Source organism: Ylistrum balloti, unplaced genomic scaffold (assembly GCF_031769215.1).
Source record: "Ylistrum balloti isolate Yb309-2 unplaced genomic scaffold, AGI_CSIRO_Ybal_v1 Utg371548, whole genome shotgun sequence".
In the NCBI taxonomy this organism is placed as follows: Eukaryota; Metazoa; Mollusca; class Bivalvia; order Pectinida; family Pectinidae; genus Ylistrum; species Ylistrum balloti.
Window position 1 is genome coordinate 61238 of NW_026782797.1, and position 21666 is coordinate 82903.

Below are 21666 nucleotides of genomic sequence, written 5' to 3' on the forward strand. Positions count from 1 at the left end.
TTATTTCAAAACATGAGCCAAGAATTTCTGATTCTGTGCTAATGTATTTATGTTGTGTTTAATTGTCCCAGTATTGGAATCAGAAACAGTACCGATTAAGAACGACACTGTAGATCCCACAAAAGGTAACATTGACCTTTTTGACCTACCTGGGATCATTCCATCACTATTTATACCGCCCACCTTGCTATGTCCTGTATTTTCCTCCAAGAAGTGCATAATTTAAGAAACTGTTTAAGATAGTTTTTTGGGTTCTTTTTATATCTTTTAACATCTGTTTCAAACCCTTTATTATGTTAACATATCCGATCTGGTCAGACCGTGTATAACGTTGTGTCACTCATTTAGTTACCCTACTTGCAGTCACAATGTCATCTGTCAACCTGGACATAAACATTTCATACGGTTTAAGGTCGATAACAAATGATACCAACCACCTGCTCCGAGTAGCTGTTATATCATTAACTTCATGGAAAATAACACGTTCTTTTAATTCAGTTGCTCTGGTCAAGCTTATAGCAAATAGTATTAACACAAGTCGAGCCATGTCGTGACGTTCGTGTGTAGAGTCTGAAATGTCAAACATCCTGACAATAACTGGACAGACATAAGATCCCAACTGGTTGCTAGATTTGGCGAGGTAGCTGACGAACTCTCTCTGTTACGTCAATTAAAACAAAAAGCTGGGGAAAATGTTGAGATATATGGTGACTTTTGGAGATGGCAAAAGATGCATACGGCGAGGTAGACAGAAACAACCCAATAATTAAGAAACAACTAGTAGGATACTTTACTGACGAACTCATACAGGATCACCTAAGAATGCGAGACAGACCTGCGACGATAGAAAAAGCAATTGACATTGCTCGGAATGAGCAAAACCTTAGAAAAAGATCGAAATAAAGATCAAACTCTGACTATAAGGTACATGTGACTACAGAAACAGGGGAAGAACCGATGGAATTCGATCACTATAGGTCTAAAGGGAGACGTTTTAAATACAACAAAAAAGGGCATGTGGCTCGAGACTGTAGGCTTAAAAAAGTAAACGCAGATTCTGAGGGTAAGAAAATTATAAACAGTTGTTGGAAGAGGCGGTGGGCCGCACATGCGGAAAAATTGCCCGAAACTAAAGAAAGCAAAACAGAAGAAAAACTATTGCCTGAGAGTGAGGCGTACATGTTGTATGGAACATGTACAGCGACATGACTTAACTTAAGAAAATAAACACTATACGATCACTTGAAATAACTCGTTAATGTTGTGTGTATTGTGCCACGTGTAGAGTTAATTAATTGGTGCCGTGACCAGGATATATCTAGCCAGAATGTCAGCTACTACCCCCTACTTGACACCGCTATGGATGTGAGATGTTCCCTCGGGAAGTGAGGATCAACACAAGGATATCTCTCGATTTCCTTTATCCAATTTCTACATTTCTTTTCGTTTGTACCATCGAAGGATGTAACATATTGTGTTACGCTCTGCAAATTGAAAGAAGAAGTCAGTGCCGTTTGAAAACGGTCAATTTGTGAGTTTCCTACTTGCAAAGAAGCATTAACTGAGTCTAATTTTACTGATAACCCTTGCATTACTGTTCCTACCGCATTAACCATCTCTAACATTCCCTGTTCAGCCATTTCGCGATTTTAGCATGAGGAAACCAAAAACTACTCACCCGTTTTGAGATTTATTAGTTGTAATGCCTTGTTGTTTTCTTCTTCTTTTTCTTGCTTTCTTCAGTATTTTTTTTCTTTTCTGGTTGATGAAGTCCGTCAGTTGAAGTCCATTCTCTGTCGTTTAAGTCAGTTAATCAATATTGTAGTTTAAGTCCATTTTCTTCCAAGTGTATTTTCATTTCACCCGTTGTTATCCTGGACACCGGCGCCAAATAATTAACTCTACGTGTTGCACAATACACAAACAATTAACTCTACGTGTTGCACAATACACAAACAATTAACTCTACGTGTTGCACAATACACAAACAATTAACTCTACGTGTTGCACAATACACAAACAATTAACTCTACGTGTTGCACAATACACAAACAATTAACTCTACGTGTTGCACAATACACAAACAATTAACTCTACGTGTTGCACAATACACAAACAATTAACTCTACGTGTTGCACAATACACAAACAATTAACTCTACGTGTTGCACAATACACAAACAATTAACTCTACGTGTTGCACAATACACAAACAATTAATTCGAGTGATCGTATAGTGTTTGTTATCTTACAAGTCATGTCGCTGTACATGTCCCATACATCGTGTAAGCCTCACTCTCAGGCCACGCTCCGCGAGAGCCTCCCAATCAGCTCTCCCCGCTCTCGAACTGTGCTCTCTGATAGTCCGAGCCAAAAACACCCCAGACCCTTGTCTGCCTACCTTATATCCCCTAAAACATCGTGAGAACAGAGAGAAGAACATATGTCTAATTGTTGCAATTATTGACCATCGGTATCTTATTGATACAATTATTGACCATCAATCTCCAAGAGTGACTATAAACACTCTGCTCAAACTCGCGGTCTCGAGAATATAATTAATAAATTCAAATTTCGCCTTATCAACCTGCCAGTGACCAATACTATAAGAGAGATAGATAGACTACACCACTGTTAAACTATCAAACCTCTCAACCCACTATTGAGATTGATGCATGTGAACGTTCATTTGGAATTTATAGAATCTTAATTTGATATAATTATCCTTCTCTCTGCTCAACTGTAACAGTACATTGAACTTCTAACGTATCTAAAACATGTTCCAATATGTGAAGAAAATATAATCAATATAATCCCTCCATCACAAAGATATATCATTAACTAACACTAATTACTACCAATTAATTATCTTAGAATAATTAATTATCTTACTTTTACAGCTATTTGTCACATTCCTCCCCAAGTTAATAATCCGTAGATGACAAAATACAAAAAAAAAAAAAAAAAAAAAAAAAAAAATAAATAAAAATGATAATATAAGTATATAAAACACAGTCCACTCACTTATTTGGTGGACAGTAGTTGCCTTTCCTGCTGTGTTGAGAACTTTTCTGACTTGCATTCGTTTTTTTACAGTTATTGGTATTTCTGTTGTAGTTGGTTTTGACGATTTCTAAGTTTGACAGTTATGAACGTTACTGTCGTTTTGATAACTTCTCGAGCTTACTCAGAACTCCAGTATTTACGGTTTCTTCCGCTCTCTGCATCCTTGCAATATTTCCTGGCAAAATTGAAGAATACAAAGAGTGAAACCAAACTTCGGAACAAGCTATTATGCGACCTCGAGATTCGTGTGATGTACGTAAAATGACCAAAGTGGCCTTCTCGTCTTACCCACATTGTTGCACACGAAACCTTCAATTTTGCCATGAAATGTTCCAGGGGTGCAGAGATCGACTTTTAGTGCAACACTCGGAGAATCGAGGATTTGGTGGGAGTAGCTAACTTTCCTGTTGTTTGATTTCTAACCTAGCTAGAAATTGACTCTTCTGTTTGATAGCTTCTCACGTGAGTAGTAGGGGTGGGCGGTAATTGAGGCTTCTGTTGTTTTATGACTTCTCACAAGGGCAGTAATTAAAACTCCTGTTGTTTGGTGATATCTCGCGTGCGCAGTAACTGCTCTTTCGGCTGGTATGGCTTTTTTTCCTAATCCGTTGTTGTTTGTCAGGTATTGGTGTTTTTGGTTTTATAAGATCGTTAGTGTATCAGATTTTTACTACACGGTTTATTTCCAATAAAAAGGAGATAAGTTGGAAGGCTGCCAGGTTTGTGCCGTGCGATGACCCTGCTGACGCGTCTCAACACAGGAGAGTTCTCACTCTCCACCCATAACGTTCACACATCCTCTCCCTTTGAATGAAACAGATTAACACATCGTTTGCATAATAACGTTTTTGTTGTGTTACAATATTTTGTTCTCACGTGATTACACGGTTGCCATTCATAAAAAAGCTTGTCTTTGGAAGATCTCTGATAGATATAACAACAATTAGACAATTAATCATTAGTAACATCAGCGGATGTGATAGTATCTAACATGTCTCTGACATTTACAGATATTTTTATCTAATGTGTCTCTATACTCAATAATTTTGGTTTTATTGTGATAACACAACTTTATAGGTGTAAATGCTATCACAGCCTGTAGTTCCAACAAATCCTATATCTCTCTGTTTACCGATAAGACACTAATACATATTTCGATCTCTTTCATTCCGTGTGATCTCTTTCTCACCGTGTGATCTCTTTCATCCCGTGTGATCTCTATCATCCCGTGTGATCTCTATCATCCCGTGTGATCTCTTTCTCACCGTGTGATCTCTTTCACCCCGTGTGATCTCTTTCATCCCGTGTGATCTCTTTCTCATCGTGTGATCTCTTTCATCCCGTGTGATCTCTTTCTCATCGTGTGATCTCTTTCACCCCATGTGATCTCTTTCATCCCGTGTGATCTCTTTCTCATCGTGTGATCTCTTTCTCACCGTGTGATCTCTTTCACCCCGTGTGATCTCTTTCATCCCGTGTGATCTCTTTCTCACCGTGTGATCTCTTTCTCACCGTGTGATCTCTTTCATCCCGTGTGATCTCTATCATCCCGTGTGATCTCTATCATTCCGTGTGATCTCTTTCATCCCGTGTGATCTCTTTCTCACCGTGTGATCTCTTTCTCACCGTGTGATCTCTTTCATCCCGTGTGATCTCTTTCATCCCGTGTGATCTCTTTCATCCCGTGTGATCTCTATCATCCCGTGTGATCTCAATCATCCCGTGTGATCTCTTTCATCCCGTGTGATCTCTTTCTCATCGTGTGATCTCTTTCACCCCGTGTGATCTCTTTCATCCCGTGTGATCTCTTTCTCACCGTGTGATCTCTATCATCCCGTGTGATCTCTTTCTCACCGTGTGATCTCTTTCTCACCGTGTGATCTCTTTCTCACCGTGTGATCTCTATCATCCCGTGTGATCTCTATCATCCCGTGTGATCTCTATCATCCCGTGTGATCATCCCGTGTGATCTCTTTCTCACCGTGTGATCTCTTTCTCACCGTGTGATCTCTTTCTCACCGTGTGATCTCTTTCTCACCGTGTGATCTCTTTCTCACCGTGTGATCTCTTTCTCACCGTGTGATCTCTTTCATCCCGTGTGATCTCTATCATCCCGTGTGATCTCTATCATCCCGTGTGATCTCTTTCATCCCGTGTGATCTCTTTCTCACCGTGTGATCTCTTTCTCACCGTGTGATCTCTATCATCCCGTGTGATCTCTATCATCCCGTGTGATCTCTTTCATCCCGTGTGATCTCTTTCTCCGTGTGATCTCTTTCTCACCGTGTGATCTCTATCATCCCGTGTGATCTCTATCATCCCGTGTGATCTCTATCATCCCGTGTGATCTCTATCATCCCGTGTGATCTCTATCATCCCGTGTGATCTCTTTCATCCCGTGTGATCTCTTTCATCCCGTGTGATCTCTTTCTCATCGTGTGATCTCTTTCTCACCGTGTGATCTCTTTCATCCCGTGTGATCTCTTTCATCCCGTGTGATCTCTATCATCCCGTGTGATCTCTATCATCCCGTTTGATCTCTATCATCCCGTGTGATCTCTTTCTCACCGTGTGATCTCTTTCTCACCGTGTGATCTCTTTCTCACCGTGTGATCTCTTTCATCCCGTGTGATCTCTTTCATCCCGTGTGATCTCTTTCTCACCGTGTGATCTCTTTCTCACCGTGTGATCTCTTTCTCACCGTGTGATCTCTTTCATCCCGTGTGATCTCTTTCATCCCGTGTGATCTCTATCATCCCGTGTGATCTCTTTCATCCCGTGTGATCTCTATCATCCCGTGTGATCTCTTTCTCACCGTGTGATCTCTTTCTCACCGTGTGATCTCTTTCTCACCGTGTGATCTCTTTCATCCCGTGTGAACTCTTTCTCACCGTGTGATCTCTTTCATCCCATGTGATCTCTTTCTCACCGTGTTATCTCTTTCTCACCGTGTGATCTCTTTCATCCCGTGTGATCTCTTTCTCACCGTGTGATCTCTTTCTCACCGTGTGATCTCTTTCATCCCGTGTGATCTCTTTCTCACCGTGTGATCTCTTTCATCCCGTGTGATCTCTTTCTCACCGTGTGATCTCTTTCTCACCGTGTGATCTCTTTCTCACCGTGTGATCTCTTTCGTGTGACTGTGTGATCTCTTTCTCACCGTGTGATCTCTTTCTCACCGTGTGATCTCTATCATTCCGTGTGATCTCTTTCATCCCGTGTGATCTCTATCATTCCGTGTGATCTCTTTCATCCCGTGTGATCTCTTTCTCACCGTGTGATCTCTTTCTCACCGTGTGATCTCTTTCATCCCGTGTGATCTCTTTCTCACCGTGTGATCTCTTTCTCACCGTGTGATCTCTTTCTCACCGTGTGATCTCTTTCATCCCGTGTGATCTCTTTCTCACCGTGTGATCTCTTTCTCACCGTGTGATCTCTTTCTCACCGTGTGATCTCTTTCATCCCGTGTGATCTCTTTCTCACCGTGTGATCTCTTTCTCACCGTGTGATCTCTTTCTCACCGTGTGATCTCTTTCTCACCGTGTGATCTCTTTCTCACCGTGTACTGATATCGCTTGTCTTTGGAAGATCTCTGATAGATATAACAACAATTAGACAATTAATCATTAGTAACATCAGCGGATGTGATAGTATCTAACATGTCTCTGACATTTACAGATATTTTTATCGAATGTGTCTCTATACTCAATAATTTTGGTTTTATTGTGATAACACAACTTTATAGGTGTAAATGCTATCACAGCCTGTAGTTCCAACAAATCCTATATCTCTCTGTTTACCGATAAGACACTAATACATATTTCGAAGTTATACTCTGCTCACAAAATATTACATTAACAGGAAATTTAAAATGGTACATTACCTCACTAAGTGCGTAGTTCTTTAGCATAAAATAATGAGGTTTTCTTAGGAAATACCGGCTTAATGAATTAATGAAAAGAGAATTAATTAATTTACAATAAATAAATAAAAATAAAATGAAAATTGATGTTTCATTAAGTAGATTAGTATATAAAATTATCTTTGATATTCCTATAAATCTAGCTATATGACTTCCAGTTCGCCTCGTGTTTTCTATTCTGCAATTTACAAAATAGAGAGAATAGCAATAAAAACAAGTTCAAATTTCTTACCAGATAAGAGAATGTTCAGTATGATTTAATCTTTTATTAATATACTTCTTCGACAAAACTAAATCATTGTTGTTGATTGAGATAGCAAAATGAACAAATATCACTATTTTTAAAGCACTAAGGGTTTTGTTTGATTACCCGGTCTTCTAGTTTATCAATAGTAGTTTTGCTCTGCTCTTCTATTCCAGAACACGTGTGCTCGGTCCTCTTTACCATTCCTACATTGCTTATAGTTATCATAGATTATAGTTTAACGACCAGTTATCAGCCTTGTACTTGTCCTTACAGACTGATACAAGAAATCTTCAGAGTAATAACAATTATAATAATAGTAATATAATAATAGTAATAATATTATAACAATAATAATATTAAAAGACTTTCTTTAAAGTCGATGACACTTTGAGTTTACAATACTCTTCTTACAAGTGGTCGACATCAGAAATGTGCAATATTTACAATCAGTAAAATTGAAACACCACAGACGAATATAGATATCACATATCACAAGTTACATTTAAAGAAAACATTCAAATAAAATCAGTGAAAAGATGCGTTATGAATGTGTATAAAACACATGACACACACAGTAGGGATTACGAGTTACATAAAATACAATAATGAGATACAGTTACGATGATAAGATCTTCTAAAACTTCCAGACAGTGAAATTTTATGTTCAAAAGTTTTTAAAAACCTTTTTTTGCATTCAAATTTAAAACTATTCAGGTTTTGGCACTGCCTAACATTGTCTGGTAAATCATTCTAAAGTGTTGTTCCATGAAATAAAAAAGAAATCTAATCTTTCCTGTTTTATATTTTGGGATGACATATTTCCCTCCAGGAGATGACCTAGTCTGTCTATCGTGAACACTAGATACTAATACATTACAGTCCAGATGGTGTGGACATAGTTTGTTAATAACTTTGTACATCATACTACACTCATTATTTTTAACTCTCTTACCGAATGGTAACCATTTGAGTTTGAAAAAAAAACTCCTCACCTGATACAAAATAATCTGCATCTAGTATGATGTGTAAAACTCTCTTTAGCAACCTTTCTACCTCCTATTGGAACAATAATGAAGGTAAGGTAAAATAAAACAGTCGAAATAGGTAATTCTTGATAAGATAGACAAGAACATTTGATTCTACATAACTGATTAATTTTGAAATTGAAATTAAATAAGATCTTGGACATGTTTATCCCTAGTAAGGGTATCATCAATGCACACACCAAATATGTTTTCATATTAAACATGTTATAATCTTAGGTTGTCAGAATCCTTACACTCAATACTCATTTCACGTGCAACTTTCTGTTTCATTATAAGATCACTTTAAGTCTTCTCTGCGATAATAACCATTTTGTTACTTTTACACAATTTCTGAACCTTTACAAAGTCAGTCTGCAGATGCGATTCAATAACATTACTACATTTATCAGATTTAAGCTTAGTTTTGTCGTCGGAGTTATCCAAACACACAGATAATGTGCTAGTTTTATTGTTTGAAATGAACTTTTTCACAATATTGATAAAAAATTTATTAAGGGTACCTTACGATAGGCGTGCAAAAAATTTTAAAATAACGAATTTTTCCAAGTGAGTTTATTTAAAGATGATTTTTAAGATCCAATCATTGACATCATTCATTATCCCCGTAGTATTAATAATATCGCACTTCGCTTACATAATACTAAACCAGCTAAACCACACATAGCACAAAGCTTTACGTCAATATCCCTGTACAGAGAGCTGGTCCATAACTATTGCTTCCCATCAACTGTCTTTTTAGCAATGCTAAAGTAAATAACTAATTATGCCAAACCAGATGACACCTGGACTGAAACAAAATTTTCAATTGGTATAGATGTTGCAGCTGGACAGGTAGAACCTCGGCAGATTGTGCGCGACCAGCTGCAGCCCTCGATATCTCGAAAGCGTATCATGTTTCTACACACATTAGTATAAAAAAACTTACACAAATTGATTTTTTAAAAACTTCTACCCAGGTGTAATTTAGTTTGGCAGCTTTATTTATTTACTTGGAGTGCAATATTGCTTGTGAACGTATAGTAAACCGCCTCGTTAGTGATAGTGTTGAGCAGATATACCAACACTAGACTAACGGTCCTCAAAGTTATACCAATTCCTCATTACTCTCATTACCCTAACAACCGTTGGTAATGAGGGATTTACGGTTTTACTAGATAAGTCTTCGTATGAGTTGATGCTGCTTGATATAGACAACTGAGGTATTTAATGGTGCCTTCGGCAGTTTTTTTTCTGAAAACAATAATTAACTCAATATTTATTACACTTTCAAAAAGTAAAATATAGTGAAATAAAGGCGAATATTGAAAAAGTAACTGGAAAATATATGGAACATTTTTACTCATTAGTATATGGTACTACGCGACAAAATATAGTTCATTATTCAAGACCGTTTATGCGTGTTGATTATTTTTTTGATAATAAGACAAAATTATGAATAACAAGTTTTAAAAATACAAAAAAAACCAAACAAAACTAACAAACAAACAAACAAAAAAAAAAAAAAAAACAAAAAAAAAAAAAAAAAAAAAATTGCAAAAACACAAAACAAACATCTATATATGGTTCACTGGGGGAAAAGTTTTAAATAGCTTTAATGAGTTTTTATTTCACGCATTAGATTTTATCAAACAAGTTTTATTAAAACTTCGAGACGAGTTTCATATATTCTTATATGAAATAATAACTCATTTAGGGCACTTTTTATCACAACCATAGAAAAGTTTCATTTAGCATTTATAAAGTCAAATTTTTCAATTGATGACGTAACGTGATCGTACACAAAACTTTAATAACACAAATGACATAACAGGTAAACAGGTGGAACATGTGATATTTTATCAATGGTCTATATCTAAATGGTGTGAGATTGTATGGAGAGTTTTACATGCTAAATATTTCGCTACGTGATGGCCGAAGTGTACCCAATACCCATAAAAATCAGAAAATAAGAACATGACTGGTGGTACGTCGTTATAATCACATCACAAACAGGATTTTAGTCTTAAAAAGCACGACGTTACATATACAAAACGATCTCGATAACACGGCCATCCGGATATATTAGTCAGCTAAATACATCAGGGTCAACATAGAAGATGAATGGCATGCATTATACAGGGAACGTGACATAATCTTTACAACACATGAATTCGAGAGATACATCTTGATACGAATTATATTGGTCGCCGCACTCATTTCATTAAGAACTATATCCCAGTCGTGCGATATGAAGTTAGATGCGTTAGATGCTCGTTAATATGTCTCGTAGTTAAGTGTCTGTACCACACACAGCTTGTTTCTTGTTAAGCAGAAGACGCTTTCCCTTCCGAAACATCCCCTAGATCTCTGCTGTGTACATGTTTTTCTTTTTTTCATGTTTTGTTCTCACTTAATCTATTTGGAGGTAGAATGAAGATTTTATGTTGGCATTGCCTTGTGTTATTGACATGATAATTTCTGTTTAATGCCAATCGACACATTGTATCAGTGCTCAATTATCAAGTTATCAACAAAATAGATCATATGTTGATTTCGGCTTATATTAGCGGCGATTTCAGAACAACAGCGATAAAACATCCGTTATAGTGTACGATTTCAGTACAACAGCGATAAAACATCCGTTATAGTGTACGATTTCAGTACAACAGCGATAAAACATCCGTTATAGTGTACGATTTCAGTACAACAAAATGTCCGTTTGCTAGCTTGACTAAAAGCCACCCTAGATTTTGCTACATGCTGTCGGATGTCTCCTTGTAGACGAGTTAACACTCCACTATATTTTTACATGTTGTTTGGAAGATATGTATTCATGTCGGTATGATACAGTGGAGTGAAATACCTGTCTAGTTTCGTTTTATCGCATAAAGATTAGCCTTACTTGGTAAATTAGCGGAAAATGTCGTATGTGTATTGGTTGTTATAGACATAAGACTATTTAATGGTTTTACTCTGAAGACTTGTGTGGATTTCCCCAGCAATATAGAACCCTTTGTTCACAGATTCACGGGAGATATTGTACTGATGTATTACTGTACATGAATATAATGGTTTAGTAATAACAATTTTTTTAAAGCAGTAAATCCTTGATTTTTTGTCGTGAAACCGTTTATCACTGTTAGCAATCTCTTTGAACCTTTTTAAGCATTAATTTATAGCATTTAGAAGTGACACTGAACTTTCATTCATTCATTGATTGCATAACGTTTAACTTAATATGCAGTAAACACCCTAATGACATTGTCATTGGAACGAATTCACTTTGAAACATAATCCTGTTTTCAAATTTCCTTTTATGATCTCTAGTTTATTTGATCTCCAGAGAGGATATTTAAGGAACACTTACTTCATTTTGCTGTCTTTTCCAGTAAATGACACACAAAATTTGAGCTGTAAAATTTCGTAAGAAGTTTAGATTTTACAAATCTATCGTCACGTAGGATATAACTTTATAATATAACATAATCATCATCCAAACCGATATTCAATAAAACTAGGGCAAAATATGAACAAAAGAAGCGCTTACACGGAGACTCCTTAAAAGGTACACGACAACCGTCATGTAAAGGTCAGTCCAAGTAAGTAATGTCACGTTCTCAAATAAGAACAAGGTAAACAACAATAGAACAAACAGGAAAACTAGAGTGCATCAAATACGTTCAGCTTCTTATTGTACAAAGAAATAGAATATTTCTCATTGAGATCACTATGACGACCGTAAAACTCCCCCATCATGTTCACAAGCCTGCATCTTCTGAAAACCTGCGTTACGAGTTTGTCTGTCGGTTGACGACGTATTCACCTTAAGTCTTTATTTTTGAGTACAATGGCTTTGCTGAAAGAGGGAAAATATAAAATGTAGTATGAAGTAAAACTTTACATCACAAAGATAATAAAGCCTTTGTAACTACTAAAGGTAAATGCCGAAAAGATAACCAAATACCAATACAAACCCCAAATCAATGAGAAGCGAGATTAATACAAAAGAAAAGCTTATTTACTTGTTACTTTTGATGATCTTTAATGTGTACATTCTGTTTTTTGATATCTTATAAAAATATGCAAAGGAATAGCATACATTATTGTTTCGAAGTTTTATAACATATGTTACATTGTTACAATATAACATGTGGAAATGAAATGTGAACGGTATAAAATATGAAATCTGAAAAATGTTATACTATAAAAATGAATAAATAAATATCAAAAAGGTTGTTTTGTACACAAAACAGATTTGAATTACTGATGTCACATCTGAGGGAATCCTCTCACTTTCTATGCGAACGAAATAATCAGGGTGAACGGACATTTACACCAGCCAGGGCTACAAAAAGTTGTGATTGGCCTAATTCCCACCAGCATGAGCTAGACCATGTTGTGATTGGCCTATTACCCACCAGTTAGGGTTAGACCATGTTGTGATTGGCCTAATTCCCACCAGTCAGGGCTAGACCATGTTGTGATTAGTCTAATTCCCACCAGTCAGGGCTAGACAATGTTGAGGTTGGCCTATTACCCACCAGCCATGGCTAGACCAGGTTGTGGTTGGCCTATTACCCACCAGCCAGGGCTAGACCAGGTTGTGGTTGGCGTAATTACTGGTATTTTACATTTTCCTTACTTTTTGCGAATACTTTCGTGTTCTTTTAGAAATTTGAACACTGAGAGACGATTATGTTACTCAGTTTCAACCTTTTTTGCAAGTAAAAACGTACAGATCGCCGGGTCCTTTTCATCCGTGTCTTTTTTGTATTACTTCTTCTTAAAATCAAAGGGACAAGCGTCACTAAATTTGCCAGTCGATATCTTAGATATTTTCTTTGTGTATAGAAAACGAAGTTTAAAGGAGCGTCCTGATTAAGTAGTTATTGGTCAACGGGTGGAGTGTCCTGATTAGGTAGTTATTGGTCAACGGATGGAGCGTCCTGATTAAGTAGTTATTGGTCAACGGGTGGAGTGTCCTGATTAAGTAGCTATTGGTTAACGGATGGAGTGTCCTGATTAAGTAGTTATTGGTCAACGGATTTTCTTCCTGATTAAGTAGTTATTGGTTAACGGATGGAGTGTCCTGATTAAGTAGTTATTGGTCAACGGATGGAGCGTCCTGATTAAGTAGTTATTGGTCAACGGATGGAGCGTCCTGATTAAGTAGTTATTGGTCAACGGGTGGAGTGTCCTGATTAAGTAGTTATTGGTTAACGGATGGAGTGTCCTGATTAAGTAGTTATTGGTCAACGGATGGAGCGTCCTGATTAAGTAGTTATTGGTCAACGGGTGGAGTGTCCTGATTAGGTAGTTATTGGTCAACGGGTGGAGCGTCCTGATTAAGTAGTTATTGGTCAACGGGTGGAGTGTCCTGATTAAGTAGTTATTGGTCAACGGATGGAGTGTCCTGATTAAGTAGTTATTGGTCAACAGTAGGAATCTATGGTAAATAGTTATTAGTCAACAGGTAGGTAAACTGCCGAATGTACTCTTGGGGTATGAAGCACTTTGGAGCGTTTTGTTTTGATTTCCGTTTATCTGGGTGAGTACCAAACCATCACTACCTAATTATTTTACCTTTAGAATCGAATACGTTTCTGCATTTATCAGTAATACTTTAATGTAACACAAATTGATAAAATCATTTGGTAAATCAACATCGCCTCACGTCCTTGCCAAATTCCAACGGCACATCCTGTCGAAAGTTCCTAACAGTTGGTTAGGAATCGTGAATTTTACCCAATCAATTAGTGTTGAGGAGGTGATAAAGTCAGCGCACGCCCTACACACCTTTGGCTGTATACTCACTAGAGGTGGAGGGATATGTAAAAATATACCCTCGTATGTAATGTAGAATGTACTTATTAACTCGATAAAAGGTCCATTGGAATAGCTGTCATATCAACTTTTTTATTTCGTTTTTCCTATATTTAGTTGCCAAATTTGATACGGTTGATATGGCGCGTTTTAACTCGTATCATAGTTTTAATCAATTTCCTTTACGTTTACGGTATCTACGAACAGCAGGAATGTTATTGACGTATGATCTATACGGCAGAGTTTGATATAAGATAGGTATATGGCTGACGTCCGGACACTGTGTGCCCAGCCTATGTGGAGAATCACGTCCTCCCAATAAGGGAGATTGGACAGGAGCTCCGGGCAAACATTCGCTAATATATAATAGTAATCATCTAAGGAAACATCTACAGAGGAGAAAGAAAATAACACAAATTTTCTCTCTGCCATAATTTTATAATATATGGTGATTGTATCTAGTGAGATTATCTCACCTATCTAGGTATAAATGATGTGTTTCGAGGCTATCGATAAAGCGGCAACCTCACACCCAACTCTGGAATCCCTCTCAATACACCAGCCGAGACAATTTTCATATCTTTAGGAAATAAATATTAAATATTATCTTCCTATAGAAAACATATTTCTTTCCCTGTAGGAAGGGCTAAAATATTTGTATTTATCAATAATGAACGGAGCTGCTGGCTTAGCTAACGAGCCCCGCCCCGCTTCTTCAATCACCTTCCAACTGGGCTTCGTTTAAGTTACCCTTGGTGATTCAGCAATTTATTATGATGTTCATTTTTAGAGTGCGATACCACTCCCTGAAACTACAGTTTACTAAGAATGTTTTTAAGCATACAAATGTCCAAAGATCTACTCACTGTATTGTCCTGTTTAGTTGTCTCATAAGATCTACTCACTGTATTGTCCTGTTTAGTTGTTTCATAAGATCTACTCACTGTATTGTCCTGTTTAGTTGTCTCATAAGATCTACTCACTGTATTGTCCTGTTTAGTTGTCTCATAAGATCTACTCACTATATACTCCAGTTTAGTTGTCTCATAAGATCAACTCACTGTATTGTCCTGTTTAGTTGTCTCATAAGATCTACTCACTGTATTGTCCTGTTTAGTTGTCTCATAAGATCTACTCACTGTATTGTCCTGTTTAGTTGTCTCATAAGATCTACTCACTATATACTCCTGTTTAGTTGTCTCATAAGATCTACCCACTATATAGTCCGGTTTAGTTGTCTCATAAGATCAACTCACTATATACTCCTGTTTAGTTGTCTCATAAGATCTACTCACTGTATTGTCCTGTTTAGTTGTCTCATAAGATCTACTCTCTATATACTCCTGTTTAGTTGTCTCATAAGATCTACTCACTATATACTCCTGTTTAGTTGTCTCATAAGATCTACTCACTATATAGTCCTCTTTAGTTGTCTTCCAAATTCAGCTCAGTTATATCTACTCACTTTATAGTCTGTTCGGTTTCTGGTTGACAACATCTTTGTCGAGTTCGGCGCTAAGACCTTCCAACAGACTGTTTGAATACCGATGGGAACGAACTGTGTCCCTCTTTTGGTTGATTTGCTTTTGTTTTCGTACGAGGCTGAATTCATCGACAAGCTAATTGAAACAGGTGACTAAGACGTTTACAGTCACTTTCAGATATATCGATACATCTTGTCTTGTCAAGGATATGACAGACTCTTCTACATCAGCAGCATATTTCGATCATGTCCTACCCTTCAACGAAACCAGATGGAAAGCTTTGATAAGCTGTTTGATAAGCATTCAATTTCCCTATCGTGAATTTTTTCCCATTTCTAAATAGCAACATTCCTGCATCCACAACCTATGGTGTTTACACAACATTTTAATTCTATATTCAAGGGCCAGCTCCTATTATCAGGATTTTTTGTGCAGAAGACGTCAACTTCCGGACAAAATCGCGATACAGAGTTCTTATTCTTGATCTTATTCTTCTAATGCTCTTCTAGTGAGTTACAGTGCAGAACTTTCTTTTGTTCATATTTTACCCGAGTTGTTTTGGATTTGAGTTTGGAAGGTTACTCTGTTGAAATGATGGTATTTTCTTCTTAATTTTTAATTGTTTATTCACCCAAGGTCTACTCAATGTACACTGCTATTTAGTTGTACCAGTCTCCATAGTCTGTATATAGTTTTATTAAGTGGCCTTGTTCCCTAAGGTCTACTCAATGACAATGCTATTTAGTTGTTCCTGTCTCCATAGTCTGTTTATAGTTCTATTAAGTGACCTTGTTCCCTAAGGTCTACTCAATGACAATGCTATTTAGTTGTTCCTGTCTCCATAGTCTGTTTATAGTTCTATTAAGTGGCCTTGTTCCCTAAAGTCTACTCAATGACAATGCTATTTAGTTGTTCCTGTCTCCATAGTCTGTTTATAGTTCTATTAAGTGGCCTTGTTCCCTAAGGTCTACTCAATGACAATGCTATTTAGTTGTTCCTGTCTCCATAGTGTGTTTATAGTTCTATTAAGTGGCCTTGTTCCCCAAGGTCTATTCAATGACAATGCTATTTAGTTGTTCCTGTCTCCATAGTCTGTTTATAGTTCTATTAAGTGGTCTTGTTCCCCGAGGTCTTCTCAATGTAGACTGCTATTTAGTTGTTCCTGTTTCCGTAGATCTGTATATAGTTCTATTAAGTGGTCTTGTTCCCCAGGGTCTACTCAATGACAATGCTATTTAGTTGTTCCTGTCTCCATAATCTGTATATAGTTCTATTGAGTGGTCTTGTTCCCCAGTGTCTACTCAATGTACAATGCTATTAAGTTGTTCTTCCGTTTACAATGGTATTTACTTTCAACTATTTCCCAATGGCAACTCACTGAACAAATGCGGCATTTTGTCCGCCAAGCTGTACTCAAGTTTTGTTCTCCTTGTTTCTACCTCTTTGTTTCATGTTTCCGCTATTCTAATTACTATGCTGATCTAAAGCTGCACAAAGTCTAGGATGTGCATGGCAAATTTTCTAGCAAACAGCACTATCTACATTTCCTTTTTGTATTAAGCATAAAAATACATAGATTATGTGTTGTTTTTATCATAATTATTGAAAAAATGTCAAACTTAACTTTGACCTGCTGAACATACAGACTATATGACGGGACCGTTTAATACTACGCCCTGTCACAGATGTTTGAAAGAATAATATCATGCTGCACCTCGTTTTAAACGAATGATTGATGAGAAATGTTTCCTTTTTCTTATTTACTTATATCACAGTTTACTTATCTAACCTCTATTACACTGACGCAGCGTAATACACTTTACACATCAATCAGCGTGGTTGTATATCATTTATGGGGCAAATAGAAAAGTTTCATCCTTACTAATTATTTTATAACTATAAGAGCATTATGTAGGATTAATATATTTATTTTTTAAACTCCGAGAATATACATGTTGTTGATTCTCAATTTACTACCCAACAAGAGAAATGTTAGCATTTCTAAATTTACAACCCAGCTAGAGGCATGTTAACGTTTTCTAAATTTACAACCCAGCTAGAGGCATGTTAGCATTTCTAAATTTACAACCCAGCGAGAGGCATGTTAGCATTTCTAAATTTACAACCCAGCGAGAGGCATGTTAGCATTTCTAAATTTACAACCCAGCGAGAGGCATGTTAGCATTTCTAAATTTACAACCCAGCGAGAGGCATGTTAACTTTTATCAAATTACAGCCCAGTGGGAAGCATAGTAACGTTTCTAAATTTACAACCCAGCGAGAGGCGTGTTAAAATTTCTAAATTTACAATCCAGTGAGAGGCATGTTAAAATTTCTAAATTTACAACCCAGCGAGAGGTGTGTTAAAATTTCTAAATTTACAACCGAGTGAGAGGTGTGTTAAAATTTCTAAATTAACAATCAAGTGAGAGGCGTTTTAAAATTTCAAAATGTACAATTCAGTGAGAGGCATGGTGACGTTCGTCTGTTTACAACCCAGCGAGCGGCATGCTTCCGGGACTAAATTTACACCGCGAAAGGCAAAGTAATGTTTCCCACTTTACCGCCCAGCGAGAGGCGTGTTAACGTTTCACAATTTACAACAAACGAGAAGATATTATCGTATCTAAATTTACAACCAAGCGTGAGGCGTGGAAAAAGTTCTGAATTTATAACCCTGATAGGGACATGCTTACGTTTGTCAATTTACAACATAGCAAGAAGTATGTTAACATTTCAAACTTTACAATCCAGCTAGAGGCATGTTAGCGTTTTTCAAATTACAATCCAGCTAGAGGCATGTTAGCGTTTCTCAAATTACAATCCAGCGATAGGCATATTAATGTTTCTCATTTTACAACCCTGCGAGAGGCATGTAAACGTTTCTCAATTTACCGAGCAGCCAGAGGCATGTTAACGTTTCTCAGTTTATCGCCCTGTCAGAGGTATGTAAACGTTTCTCAGTTTACCGTCCAGCCAGAGGCATGTAAACGTTTCTCAATTTACCGTCCAGCCAGAGGCATGTAAACGTTTTTCAATTTACCGCCAAGTCAGAGGTATGTAAACGTTTCTCAATTGACCGACCAGGCAGAGGCATGTAAACGTTTCTCAATTTACCGTCCAGCCAGATGTATGTAAACGTTTCTTAATTTACCGCCCAGCCACAGGCATGTAAAGTTCCTGAGTTTACCGCCCAGCCAGACATATGTAAACGTTTCTAAATTTACCGCCCAGCCAGAGGCATGTTAACGTTTCTAAATTTACCGAGCAGCCAGAGGCATGTTAACGTTTCTCAGTTTACCGCCCTGTCAGAGGTATGTAAACGTTTCTCAGTTTACCGTCCAGCCAGAGGCATGTAAACGTTTCTCAATTTACCGTCCAGCCAGAGGCATGTAAACGTTTCTCAATGTACCGAGCAGCTAGAGGCATGTAAACGTTTCTCAATTTACCGCCCAGCCAAAGGCATGTAAGCGTTTCTCAGCTTACGGCCAAGTCAGAGGCATGTAAACGTTTCTTTTAAGCACATTGTCTTATCCTCCTTGTACCTTTCCATAACTCTCCGTGTAAATCTTTCTTTGGCCCATATTTTGTCCCAGTTTTATGGAATTCGAGTTTGAATTATGATTGTGTTGACATGATGCTATTTTCTTGATTTTGTTAACTAACCATCTAAAGCCATGTTAACATTTCCTAGTTTACAACTTAATGAGAGGCATGTTAATATTTCTCAACTTAAAACTCAAAGAAACTCTTGGTGACGTTTCTTTTGATGACTGACCCAGTGAAACGTATTCTTTTGTTACGACCCTGTAAGACATTTGGGCACTTCTCGTGTTACGACCCTGTAAGACATTTGGGCACTTCTCGTGTTACGACCCTGTAAGACATTTGGGCACTTCTCGTGTTACGACCCTGTAAGACATTTGGGCACTTCTCGTGTTACGACCCTGTGAGACATTTGGGCACTTCTCGTGTTACGACCCTGTGAGACATTTGGGCACTTCTCGTGTTACGACCCTGTGAGACATTTGGGCACTTCTCGTGTTACGACCCTGTGAGACATTTGGGCACTTCTCGTGTTACGACCCTGTGAGACATTTGGGCACTTCTCGTGTTACGACCCTGTGAGACATTTGGGCACTTCTCGTGTTACGACCCTGTGAGACATTTGGGCACTTCTCGTGTTACGACCCTGTGAGACATTTGGGCACTTCTCGTGTTACGACCCTGTAAGACATTTGGGCACTTCTCGTGTTACGACCCTGTAAGACATGATATAAGTTCTTGTGTTACGGCCTAGCGAGACATGCTGATATTTCTCGAGTTACAGCCCAGTAAGGCATGTGGACATTTCTAGTTTTACGACCAAGCGCGACATACTGACATTTCTCGAGTTACAGCCCAGTAAGGCATGTGGACGTTTCTAGTTTTACGACCAAGAGAGACATGCTGACATTTCTCGAGTTACAGTTTCAGTTCAAGGAGTATGATATTTCTCGTGTAACGACTAAGCCAAAAGACATCTTACAAAAAACGTAAAGTTTTATGCCTAAAAGAAGGAACTACAAATAACGGGAGCCGTTTTTTAACATCTCAGCTTTATCATACATGTCCTGATAATGCACACAATAATCGCTCCTTGCTAATTTCACATGATAATATCATTCGTTTTTTTTATTGCAGGCCTACCAATGTGCCGGGAAGTGCTTTTTCCCGTTCAGTGACTACCTATCTCCTACGAAACACTCTATAATACAAACGCTTCTGAATTCTAAAAACCCTAAGAAGGCAAGTAGAGCGTGTTGTGTTCCAACAAAACTGGATTCTATTTCTATTCTTTATGTGGATGAAATGGGAGTTGTAACTTTTAAGTACACATATGACGGAATGGTAGTTAAGGAATGTGGCTGCAGGTAACACCAAGAAAAGATAGTGAGAGGACGTGACCACAGGTAGCAATAAAGAACATGTTTGCATGTTGCTGTCAGGAAATGGAAGCGAAGAGTATGACCACATGTAGGATCAGGAGATGTGATTGCAGATGATTGCAGTTGATTTACTCCAGGAAACAGATTTAAAAGGTGATGTTCACATGTGAGCACAAGCAGCTATACTATAACATATGTAATCAAGGCGTTTGGTCACAGGTAGCAAAATGTGTGACGGGATGTGTTATCAACAGATATGGCCGTACGTGACATCAAAGGAGCGCATGTGATTCATACGCAGGATCGTGGCTTTTTAAGCTGTACTTCTTCAAAATGTGTTTAAAACATTTAGATATTCACAACATTTGTTATAAAAGGTATATACAATAAGGAGACTTATGCTGTGGAAGTATTTGCTATTTTTCTTTACTCAGGTGTGTTGAATCTTTCTTACAAATTATTCGATCCGCATTTCAACAAATGAAAGAATCGAATTAAATAAAGAGGATGGAAGTCATGTAAACGAAATAACATGACAAAAACTAGCAAAAAACGAGACAGAATTTCAAAAAGTTTGTTATACTCCGTAACAAAAACCGACATAGAACTTACTTATAGAGTATAGAGGACAAACGCAACAATCAAGAATAGTACTGATATTTGTGCCATTTTTTTATTCTCTATAAGACACACACATTAATATTGCACATATGTGCTACTAAAATGTGAGAAACTAGCAAATATGTTAAAACACAAAACTTTCCCTTCAAGAAGCGTTTTTTTTCTTTGTAAATAATACGACTGTGACTAATTTGTTGGCTATTTACTTGTTTTCAAACACCATTCTGTTTACATGAGGACAAGTTTGGAGTGTAGAATATGATTATATGGTAAACCTGTCCTTTCTTGTCTTTTATACAGTATTCAGTGCGATACTATTGAATATCTTATGTAAGATTTTGAATCAAATTTGATTTCGATTTAATCTTTTTTTTGTTTCGACATTTTATCCAAACCCGCAAGACTTGAACCAAAACTGCATGTAAAAATGTATAAGACATATTTAATGGTTTTCCCTTTCAACATTACAGTGTAAAGCCAGTAATATATTCGTGGGGTTATAATTTGGTTGATTCGTGGTTGCACTAAACCCACGAATTTGTTTGTCCGAG

The 21666-nt window shown here is 37.4% G+C and overlaps 1 protein-coding gene across 1 annotated transcript in view; it reads left to right on the forward strand.

Annotated features, from left to right (window-relative positions):
- The window catches only part of LOC132562923 (bone morphogenetic protein 10-like), a 33690-nt gene extending 13207 nt beyond the window's left edge, over positions 1–20483 (forward strand). Inside the window, exon 3 of the mRNA XM_060227699.1 lies at positions 20250–20483. Coding sequence (XP_060083682.1) covers positions 20250–20483 — 234 coding nt within the window. The remainder of the gene's footprint in view (positions 1–20249) is intronic.
- The last annotated feature ends 1183 nt before the right edge of the window (positions 20484–21666 follow it).